General features: G+C 43.3%; 1 protein-coding gene across 3 annotated transcripts; it reads left to right on the forward strand.

Moving 5' to 3' along the window:
* Positions 1-9,543: 9,543 nt before the first annotated feature.
* On the forward strand, positions 9,544-11,311 carry LOC136514130 (uncharacterized). Of its 3 annotated transcripts, XM_066508120.1 has the most exons (3): positions 9,544-9,852; positions 10,561-10,878; positions 11,035-11,311. In XM_066508120.1, exons 1-3 carry the CDS (start codon positions 9,588-9,590, stop codon positions 11,109-11,111), a joined length of 660 nt encoding a protein of 219 aa, XP_066364217.1. In that variant the 5' UTR covers positions 9,544-9,587; the 3' UTR covers positions 11,112-11,311. The 3 variants fall into 3 exon arrangements, with proteins under 3 accessions (XP_066364217.1, XP_066364215.1, XP_066364216.1); XM_066508118.1 differs by having other exon boundaries at positions 10,561-11,311; XM_066508119.1 differs by having other exon boundaries at positions 10,576-11,311.
* The last annotated feature ends 225 nt before the right edge of the window (positions 11,312-11,536 follow it).

Raw genomic sequence — 11,536 nt, forward strand, 5'->3', positions numbered from 1 at the left:
TTTGTTATCAAAGTCCTGTCTCTAGGAATCCTGCCCTCCTTTATATAGTCAGAAGGTCAGAATCCTAGTTAATTTACAATGAGTGTTCCTAGTAGGATTACAGAATAATACTACTACTAAGATTACATGGGAAGAATCCTAGTTAGACTAGATCTTCTCCCTTCCTTGTGGGGTATCCCGTGGGTCCCGCACCGACAGGGGAGAGATAGCAATGCAACGCTTTGCTATCTAGATAGCAATGCAATTTGTACATGCTTCCTGCTTAAATATTTGTTTCTCCAATTTCAGCATACAGTTTGAAGAAGCCGCAGAGGAGGCTCCGCCAGTAGGACAAAAGGCAGCACTGATATCAGTCCTAGAGGAAGGCAGTCCAAGAGAGTAAAGTCTACACAACCTGGAGAGTTGACTCATGGATCTGAGAAGAACAAGCAAAACCGTGCAAACATTAAGCGCCACCAGGCTACAGGATCTCGCTCCTATGCTATACAGCGGCAATCATTTGTAAGTGATGGTTGTGTTTTATTGTTACTCTAGCCTATGTATAAACAGAAACTCATGTGCAGTGTAAATAGAAGCAATAGTGGCAATAGCCTAAGTCCCCCTTTGGAACACAGGGTCAGAAAAATGTAGGAACAGGAAAAATACAGGAATATGATTGGAATACATGTGAAAAATAGAGGAATTTTGTTAGAAGGGGTGTTTGGTTTTGTACAGGAAAAGCATAGGAAACCAATACAATAAGATTTCACTAGATGTTTTTTTCTTTGTTTTTCCTATGAAAGTTGAAGGATAGAAAACTTTCCTATGGTTTTCCTTCCCCTATTTCTTCTTGTGAACCCAAGGCCTATACAATGCTGATTTCACAGGATTACTGATTCCTACATTTTTTCTTTGGAAATCCTATGAGCCAAAGGGGCCCTAAATTTGGCATCATCGTTTAATTTTGAAGTTGCAATATCTGTGCATTGTGCTTGTGTAATCCATATCTGTAACCTATTGTTTACTGCTTGAATTTCGTAGTATGTAATACATATCAGTACATGTGTGTTGTGCTTATGTAATCCATATCAATATAAAACCTGCGTTACTTGTTATAAACTAATCTCTTGGGCTTTCCTGTTAAAGTCCTCTTCCACTATCTGTAACCTAATGTTTACTGCTTGAGTTTCACAGGAAGCTATGGAAACTATGCAAGTAGAACCTGTTGCTAATGGGCATGAACTAATGACAAGTGCTGATGCTGTTTCCAAGGTCCTTTGCCTCTCCCATGGCCAGGTGCACTCCTAGGTCAGCGGCAACACTTATTTTTTGAAGAATGCTGGTATCCTAACAAGAACCGAGACATCGGCAGAGAGAATGCTTCAGGAACAGCTTGTTGCTAAATAGGAAACTTCCGCTAACCTCGTCGAACAAGTGGATGAACTGAAGAGAAAGACAGCCAAGACTGAAAGGGAGTTTGAGGAGTTCAAAATACAACAACAGGAGGAGTACAATGAGCTACATGAGGATATCATGCGCTTCAGCTCTTCTTCTAGTAACTCTCAGTTGTCAACTCGATCTGTTGTCTTGATGTAGTGAACATTTGTGGTTTGATGTGTGTACTTGTGTGCTGGTTTGATATGGTGAAACTGTCAGCGGGTTGCTACTGATGTGTAAATAGTAATTTGTTGTGGTGAAATTGTTAGCGGGTTACTGCTGATGTGTAAATAGTAATTTGTTGTGGTGAAATTGTTAGCGGGTTACTGCTGATGTGTAAATAGTAATTTGTTATATTTGACTGTCATGGTGAATAATTATGTAGAAATCGTCAAATAATTATATAGTCAATGTGTGACGCAGTGAGCCAGTGACGATCTTGGATTACTTCTATGACGAATTGATTGTACTACATGTGGTAGAACCTGGGCAGGCCACATGATCAACTAAAAATGCGACGCGTGGACGAACCACTGCGTGACACGTGAAATAGCCATGACTCGACACATGGCCTAATAAAACTCTGACACGTGAAACGAAGACGTCAAGCCACGTGGCCAAATTAAAAAAACGAAACATGGACGGACAGCACCGTGACACGTGGTCGAATAAGAAACAGCCACGAGGACCAATAAAAATACGACATGTGATCCAATTAAGAAGCGACACGTGACCCAACCGCAACACGACATGTGTCAATAGTAAACTGACATGTGAAAGAATAGGAACCCGACACGTGGTTCAGTAAGAACCTGAAACGTGCAAGAACCAGAGACGGCCATGTTGTCCAATAACAAGGTGACACGTACCCAAACCATCTCTAATAGAACCGGCTATAGTAGGTACACGTGGAGAGCATTTCCAATAGAAGAAACCACCAGCGTGGCCGTCCCCTGCCACGCTGGCCAAAAGCAGCTCTATGACGAGCTGTTCTCGTCGTAGAACATCACCAAATTGAAACCTGTGACGCGGCTTCTGTGACAACCCACTTTTCATCATAAATTCGTCATAGAACTGAAATCACGACGAATTTGACCCCTTCAGCGACAAAAACAATTCGTCCTAGAAGTCAAAATTTCTACTAGTGTTTGGTCTACAATGGGTCACCCGTCTGATTAGCTATGGAATCTATCAAGTAAAAAAAACGAATGTCCTTCAATCAGTGGGTCCCCATTTGTCACGCAGGGTAAACAATTATATAAGTATTATTATATAGAGGAAAGTGCACCAGCGATCCCTAAACTTGTATCGCTGTGTCATCCCGGTCCATAAACTCGCAAATCGACCATTTAGGTCCTTAAACTTGTTTATCTGTGTCATCTCGGTCCCTAAACTTGTTTGGCTGTGTCATCCCGGTCTCTAAACTTGCAAATCGACCGTTTAGGTCCTCAAACTTGTTCAGTTGTGTCATCTCGGTCCCTAAACTTGATTTTGAGTCTCATCTGGGTCAAAACAGGGTAATCTAAAAACTTTATATCAAAAAATAATTCATAATTTTTTCATATGAACTCAAATGGAGACAAACTTTGTATCAAAATTGAAGCCCTCGACGCGATCTACGACTTTATAGTTGAAAAGTTTTTGAATTAAAACTGTTTAGGGTCTCAAAATATTATTGTATATTTATAGATTTTGAAAATTTAAATTTAAAATTAAATTTTGGGACACTAAATGACTTTAAACAAAAACTTTTTAACTATAAAGTTGTAGATCGTATTGAGAACTATAACTTTCATATAGACCTTATTAATATCCAAGATTGTTTGATAATTTTAAATTGTTTATAGATTTTTTGAAATTTGAAATTTAAAATTATCAAACAATCTTGGATATTGATATGGTCTATATGAAAGTTATAGTTCCCAATACGATCTACAACTTTGTAGTTGAAAAGTTTTTTGTTTGAAGTCATTTAGTGTCCCAAAATTTAATTTTAAATTTCAATTTACAAAATCTATAAACATACAATAATATTTTGGGACCATAAACAGTTTTAATTCAAAAACTTTTCAACTACAAAGTCGTAGATCGCGTCGAGGGCTTCAATTTTGATATAAAGTTTGTCTCCATTCGAGTTCATATGAAAAAGTTATGAATTATTTTTTTATATAAGTTTTTAGATCACCCTGTTTTGACCCAGATGAGACTCAAAACCAAATTTAGGGACCGGGATGACATAACTGAATAAGTTTGAGGACTTAAACGGTCGATTTGCAAGTTTAGGGACCGGGATGACATAGCCGAACAAGTTTAGGGACCGAGATGACACAGATGAATAAGTTTGAGGATCTAAACGGTCGATTTACGAGTTTAGAGACCAGAATGACACAGCGGTAGTTTAGGAACCACTGGTGCACTTTACTCTATTATATATTCGCCGAATTTACTGAGCAGCCCAGCCCACATCTCTCGAACCTAGGCACAATCTATATAAGGGTTATTGTCTGTTAATTTTCCATAGATTCTCAGTTAAGCTTCCATACATTTTGTTTTTTCCCATCCATTTAGAAACGAAAACAAAATGTCTGCTAACTAATGCTATACGTGCTAAACATTCTTTATTATCAATGACAATGTGACCATTAAATTGTTTGGGTTCAGTTTGTAAATATCTGCGGCAAATTGCTTAATGAGTTCACGGGCTGACGCTATGGATTCCAACACAGCAATTGTGGCGCCGCCGGCAAAAGCCTTACCTCGACAATCTTGCAACCCAGCCGGCGCCGCTCCGAAAGTATGCATTGGGAGTGTGAGACGAAAACTTCAGACAAGCTGAGCTAGCTTGCCTTCGCTTCTAATGATTTCTCATGTATCCGTGTTTACTATACCTGAGCTAGCTAAATCACTGAAACAACCGGTGCAGTACCACCTTCTGAACTGGACGCGGGCAAGATCTACGTAGAAGCTGTGGACACCCAGGGACCAGCAACAGTTTTAGATCGTGGCGGAGCAGGCGGTTGGCGGCTCAGCCCCTCTCTCGAGTACCCGCTTCCAAGCGTGGGAAAGTGCTGATCATGCAGCGTATGTGCTTCATCAAGGGTCCATCAGCGTCATCCGCGTCTGGGCTGGTAGCGTATGACAAGCTGTTCGGTCGCAAAGACGCAAGGCCACCTCCTAGGTCGCGCCGTCGCGTAAGTATTGGTTGTTCTTTTTTATGTAATATCGACCTAGAGATCTTCGGCTAGGATGGTCTAGCTACGGCTGTGCTAGAAGCGCGTTGTATGTTTGTCTAAACTCTTCTACCTAATACAATGATACGCAAATCTTTTGCGTATTCGAGAAAAAACAGTTTTAGATCTCAGCTATATGCTGCTATTAGAGCTTCGAGACTTCTACCAGCGAAAGCATGCTGTGTTTACGAAGTGCACCACGGCGTACCTCCACAGATCCACAATGCAGTCCACCTGTACTGTGCGGACATTGCTCCGTCTTTTCAGAATATCTACGAACGGGCTAGACTCTGCCAAGACACATCAGGCGTCCAAACGCCGGCACACATTAGTGCTTTTGGTGAACGGATCAGGCTCGAAGCATCCGATGCGGCCAGAGAACTGTCTGAGATCCGTGACATCATAGCCCAGGTCTTCGCTAGGATCAGATCGCCCATCAGGCTCACCAAATTCAAGGATGAACCATCTATCTGTCGGGTAATCATTTTTTCCTTATCGGGGTTGATAGTGCCAGGTGCAAACTAACAAATCCGTATAAATTTAGAAACTACCGATCAGGACCACTAGATGCTGATCGAATGGATGGAGTGGGAGGTGGGATTTTTTTGCGCTTAAGCTCCCCACCCGCCGGCCTTTTTTTTTGCGCTTAAGCCCCCTCACCCTATTCATTGGATCAGCATCTAGTGGTCCTGATGGATAATTTCTAAGTTTACACCGGTTGGTTGGTTTGCACCTGATATGTTGCCTTATTAAAACCCACTTGCCTCCACTCGCACAGGAGCAATCGGAGCATTGGTGGCTTCTTCGCGTGCTGACACCTGTCTATGACTATTTTGCAAAAAGGCCCTTCGAGTATTCAGAATCAACCCGTAGTCCAAACCTTTCCGCTCCCAGCCTCCCACCCCGCAACCCTAGCCCGACGTCTCGATCCCTCTCTCCTCTCCCCGCCGTCGCCGCCGCCGCCTCCGCACCTCCACCCCTCGCTGCGCAGCCTTCACACAGCCATCGCTTAGGCATGGAAGCCGCATGGCCTCTGTGGCACGAGGGCGAACAAGACCCTGGGAAGAACTCTCCGGCCCCTCTTTGGCCTCTCCTCCACGCGCCGCCTCCATGCCGGCATACCCTCGACCACCGACGCTGTCATCACCGCTTGGATCTCCTGCCGCCGACGTTCTTGCCTCCAAGTTGCTAACAGAAGGCCTTGTTTAGTTGGCGAAATGGTACTGTAGCACTTTCGTTGTTATTTGGCAATTAGTGTCAAATCATAGTCTAATTAGGCTTAAAAGATTCGTCTCGTGAATTTCGTCTAAACTGTGTAATTGGTTTTATTTTTTATTTATATTTAATGCTTCATGCATGCATCCAAAGATTCGATGTGACGGGGAATCTTGAAAATTTTTGCAAAATGGAAGGGAACTAAACAGCACCGAAGTCGTTTTGGACAGCGACACGGTCTTCAAAGCATAACTTTGATTTCTTATTTTTATACCTGTTTATTATTTACTGTTTTTCTAGATGCATGGTCCAACATGGTCCTATGGTGTGATGGCGTTGATACAGATATGTCTGTTGATTCAACAAAGACACAAGAGAGCATGACAACGTAGCATCATGACTCCCTGCGTTTGTATGTACCATTATATTGTCTGTGTGATCAGATCAGCTGCTGCTCAGCATTTGACGTTTAGCATCGTGACTCTACTATGCTTAATGAGGTAAATGTTTGTTGTAACTTCATAGCTGCAAAATGTGTACATTGCTGCTTCTTTCCTTTTTAGATTCATGAACCTGCTGTAGCACTTCTAATGCTCATTTGGATTAATACTCCAAGCTTGACTAAAACGTTTGGTATTAACAAAATTCTGATTATAACATGTAATATTTGAATATGACTACATAGGACCCTATGGGCTGCGATGGCCAATGTTGCATTGTACTGACATGTGCGGGATCTATCTAAATAGTTTGCTATGCCTATTTTTAGATGTTGGTATGAAATAGGATTGGCTAGATCTGTATCAGTCCTTTGCCTGTTTTTAGACTTTGGTGCCACCGTTTGCTTTGGGGGCTCTACATGCCCATGTATGTTGAGGTGAAAAACTGAATTAATTTATTTAGTAAAAATCATGGGAAGGCTAGCTTACATACACATGTCTGTTATGGTGAAAAATAGTTCATGTGGATAAGAATCATGGCAAGCCGCACTGACAATTTGTAAGCCCCTGATGGAATTACATGTAAAATGACAAGGTTCTTGAGTTTTCTTTTCATCTTTAAATAAATTTGACATCACGGGTTTACATGTAAATTAATTGAACACGCTTACTATACTGTACCGCCTGACTGAATGGGACCGTGGGCTCACATGTCTGTCCAATGGAGTCGATCTTGGGGTTGTGTTCAGGGTGTAGGAGGCGTGTTGATTTTGGACTAGCTTGCAGAAATGCTCATTTATTAGACTGCTATAAGATGTTTCTTTTCACGGTTGGCTACAAAATTAAATTTTTCTTCGCCAGTCCTGCTCTTGATTTGTGAATTTGTGATCCTATCCAAGACTCATGTGCTTGCTGCAGCTGCTTTCCTTCATAGTAGATTAAGATTGCTACTGATTTGGTGCAACTCTTTCAACAGGTGTGCAAAAGATGCAGTTCATGGTAAATGTGGATCCCTGCTCATCGGTCCCACTATCGTCATCGCCACCAACATCTCCAGCCCAGCTGTCCTTGAGAGGTTTAGGAACATAAGATGTTAAGTGCACTTCAATCACAGATTCGACGAGTCTTTTTCTATATTGGACCAAGTTCAGTAAGTTCTTTTATATATGTTTTTTCCCAAATGTCACCCCAAAACTAATACGAGACTTGTACAATGGCCCTTTAAAGTGATGCCTGATGCATTTCTTCAAAGATGTCTGATGACGTTTGTGCTTTGATGTATTTTTTATTGTGCAAAAATCTTTTCTGAAACAAGAAAATTATTGTTATAAATTCTGCTAAATATTTTAGTACTACTTATAAATTTGTCGAAATAGTCAGGACAGGGCGCCCGAACTCTCGGTGTAAGGAAGGCTACAAGCAAGACAAAATCAAATGGAAACACCAGTTCTTGGTTTAAAGTTTTAGTAGTATATATGCATGGACCCATGCATGTTTTAGTAGCAGTGTGTAAGGATTTATAGGAGCATAACAAAAAGCAATGTGATTTATTAGGGTTCAGATTTCTGGTTGCCTTGCACCTTCTTTTGCCGAAACAAAAAAAGGTGGAACAGTCGATTATGGTTCAGATTTGCATCACTTTTCGTTTTCGCCAAAACAAAATGGTGGAACAGTCCCTACCCTCGTCACGACGGACGAAGCGGCAGCCTGCTCTCTCCCTCGTCGTGGAACCACCGGCTGCACCTGGCCTACCAGGAAATGTACAATTCTATCAGATTGGAGGCAAGGTATGCAAAATCGTCTGTAGTGCCCTTGGTGAACAGGTTCGTTCTCTTTTCTATCCCATATCACAGTAGTTATTTCTATGCACTTTCCTTTACACTTAGGCTTTGGTGTCCTATGATGTGCTGGTAGCTATGTTGTGTCCCTGTATTTTCTCTCCAATTTTCTTTTGGGTACATTGATCACGATCCTCATATTAGTGTGTGCACTTTTGCTTCTAGACTATCTTCATTATCGCTCTCGTTCTGGTTTCGATGGGTGTCTCTCCTAATTACTGGCCCGTGACAGGGCTATAATTATTCCCTTCGTACTTTAAGCATTTGTGTGCGCATTTTTCCTGCTAAATTAGCTGACCTGCTGTTGCTACTGTGACAGTTAGAAAAGAGCTTCTCGAGTCCTCTATTGCATCTGGACAGGTCCTGGTAAATCTTCCTATCCACATCATTTCAGCAAATTCTCTTATATAAGATATCGTGTACCTTTATCATGCTGCCTTACACACACGCTGTTCTGATGGTATAAACAGGTTCCTCCTCAACGTGCCTTCCTAAAGTCGTGCTCCATGTGTCACTCAGGCTCAGCAATGACTGCTGCTTTACTTAGAAAATGTAGCTGTTACTTCGGTGATTTTGACTGAACTTGTGCTGTGCCGTCCAAACAAATGTGTTTGGTTGTTGCTAAGACTGATTTTGCGTGTGGTGTATCATCCAAACAACTACATCTGGTTGCCGTCCAACCATGGGCCTAGGATTAATACTCTGTAGGATGTATGTGCATACTATGATCCTCTCCTAAAGTATACTGTGCAACTTGGTTGGTGTCTATCGAATTATGTGTCCGCATCGTCGTTATTAATTTTGAGATGGTAGAGGGTCCTGTTATATGTCCCCGATGATCAATGCGTTATATGCCGAGGATGATGGGAGCCATGCCTTCTTGGCAATCTACCCCAAGACTCTTTTGTGTATAATTATCATGACTATGATTGTGTGTGCTCTGAATCCCTATGATCGCATCCTGGAGTTCATTGATGTGGTGTTTGATAGTGCGTAGGACTACAGTGTCTTATATAGTTATATTTGTTCGGACTCTTATTGGGTATCGCCTATTTTACAAAGTTATTCTCAGTCATTCCTCGTGGAATAACCCACGGTAACTTCTCGTGCGCATGGGCACGCACAAATCACTAGTGCACTGGTCTTGCTACTAGTTACCCTGAATGCCTTGCACTGTAATACGTCTTGTCGTAGAGGCCGATAACAGCTCCATCGGCTCTGGCCAAATCCGACTAGCTTAAGAGCAAAACGAAGTTTAGCTCCCCTGTTACATTAATGGCCAAATCCAAGAAATGGGCCCGTTACTCCTGCCGCGGCCCTCTTCTATCCAGACGCTTCTTTACTCGTCGAACTCCGGAAACCCTAATCAGACTCTTTTTTTGTATCGAAGGAGAGGAAGGAGGACGCCGACACTGTTGGTGTTAGCAACCATCCTCTCATCGTTGGCCATGGCATCGAAAGCCCTCCTGCTGTTCGCCCGAGCCGCCCGCTCAGCTGCGGCGGCCACGTATCGCGTCGCCAGCTTGGCTGAGCGGAGGGCGCTCTCTCCGGGTCCGGAGGCGGTGGCGGCCGCATCTGATGGTCCTCGCTTAAGTGGAGGTCGTTCCGCCGCCGCCGGACCTACCCACGGCACGGCTGCACCTCCCCCCGCCATGGACGCACCTAGCCCCCAAACCGGCAGCTGGGTTGCCTCCGCCGCTCCATCATCAAAAGGTAAATCCCTCTTCAGATGGCGGCTATACCAGCGTACGGAATTTGGCATCTCTCTTCTGGTGGCGAATTGCCCATCTCTCCCGAACCGAAGAAACTGACTATAGTTTTTTTAAGTATTTTTACCGTCGTTCAGCAATTCCAGACGATCTAACATTTTCTACATGTGAGAATACACTGTTTCATTTTATTAAACACCTTTGTTCATTCATGATAAATTCGGAGGACAACATTTTTTTTTGAGGTAACTTCGGGGAGGATCAAAGCGATCCTCACCTGCATTTCATTCCACAGATGCCGGTGAACCGGTTGGTGGAAGGGGGCAAGCCCCAAATCCAAAACAAATTGTTTACAGCTGTTGAGATGATAGGAACAATTACATGATAAAGGAATTCCTCCAATTCAAAGCTAGGGAAGCGTTTCTTCTTGGGATTCGACAGGCCCAAGAGCTGACTGAATCTCTGCAAGCTAGGGAGGACAACATAAAACATATTAGGACTGTTTCCCTTTTTTTTTTTTTTGTCTCTTGAACTTGCTCTCTTGTATGCTTCCTGTGCTCTCTTTGTTGCTTTTAATATATATATTCCTCCTGTAGTCCTGTTCTTTAAAAAAACATATTAGGACTGTTTTTGGTGTTCTACCTGCGAATTAAATAGCATTTGACACAATACTCCCCCCTCACCTTTTTTTCCCTTTTTTTTGTTTATATAGATTTGTCCAAGCCAGGTGATAGGGTGGAGTTTGTGCCAAAGGAGGAGGACGTTGAGTCAGATGAAGCCCTGCGGGACCTGTATGAGCGCTGGTGTAAGGCTTTTAACCAGAAGCGTGAGCCTGATGAGATGGCTCGCCGGTTCAACAAGTTCAAGAACAGGGTGCTGCGTATTCAAAGTATGAACAAGGCTAATCAGTCATGCAAGGTGGGACTAACCAAGTTCTCTGATGGAAAGCTAGCGGAGATGCGTGCCAATCGTGATCCGCATGATTGTATGCTTGCACAGAAGTTTCCAAATTCATGTCTTCTTTGGAAAGGTGATGGCAAATTTCTGAAGGAAGTCTTTGCTGATTTTGATGTGGTTAATGGAAAACTTTTTGTGTACTTTCCTTTGGAGAAGGGGACACGCGTCGCAGATAAGAAGGAAATCTCTACTGAGTATGAAGTTGTTTATGGCAGATTGTTTGTTGCAGATCTACCTGAGGGACGTGAGCTGTTAGTCCCAAATAATGAGTTCATCAAGCGCCGCTGGATCCCATACCTCCCCTGAATACCTATTTAGCTGTACGGTGGCTATCCTTGTGTGCTCCTTTACCAAGTAGTTGTCCCTCTGCTAAGGAATGCGTATGTTAGACTGGGTTCCTTTTGCCCAATAATGCATATGTAGTAGTGCTTTTGCAAGGCATGCATCTATGTAAGAAATCATGCTTCTCCCTTACCACCGATGTGCTCAGAAATCGTGGGGCATTGTGTTTCGGCGCCATCCTGATCCAGCGAGTCATGATTGTGTGTGGGGTAAAGATGAGCAACGGGCCAGCCTGGCCCGGCACGGCCCGATCGGGCTCGGGCCCTTTTGGCCCGCTGGGCCATCGGGCCGTGCCTGAACAGTCCACTGTGTCTGGTGGACGGTCCAGGCACGGTCCGTGGGCCGAATATCGGGTCGTGCCAGCCCGTGGCCCACTGGTCCATCGGGCC

This window comes from Miscanthus floridulus, chromosome 16 (assembly GCF_019320115.1).
Source record: "Miscanthus floridulus cultivar M001 chromosome 16, ASM1932011v1, whole genome shotgun sequence".
Lineage (NCBI taxonomy): Eukaryota > Viridiplantae > Streptophyta > Magnoliopsida > Poales > Poaceae > Miscanthus > Miscanthus floridulus.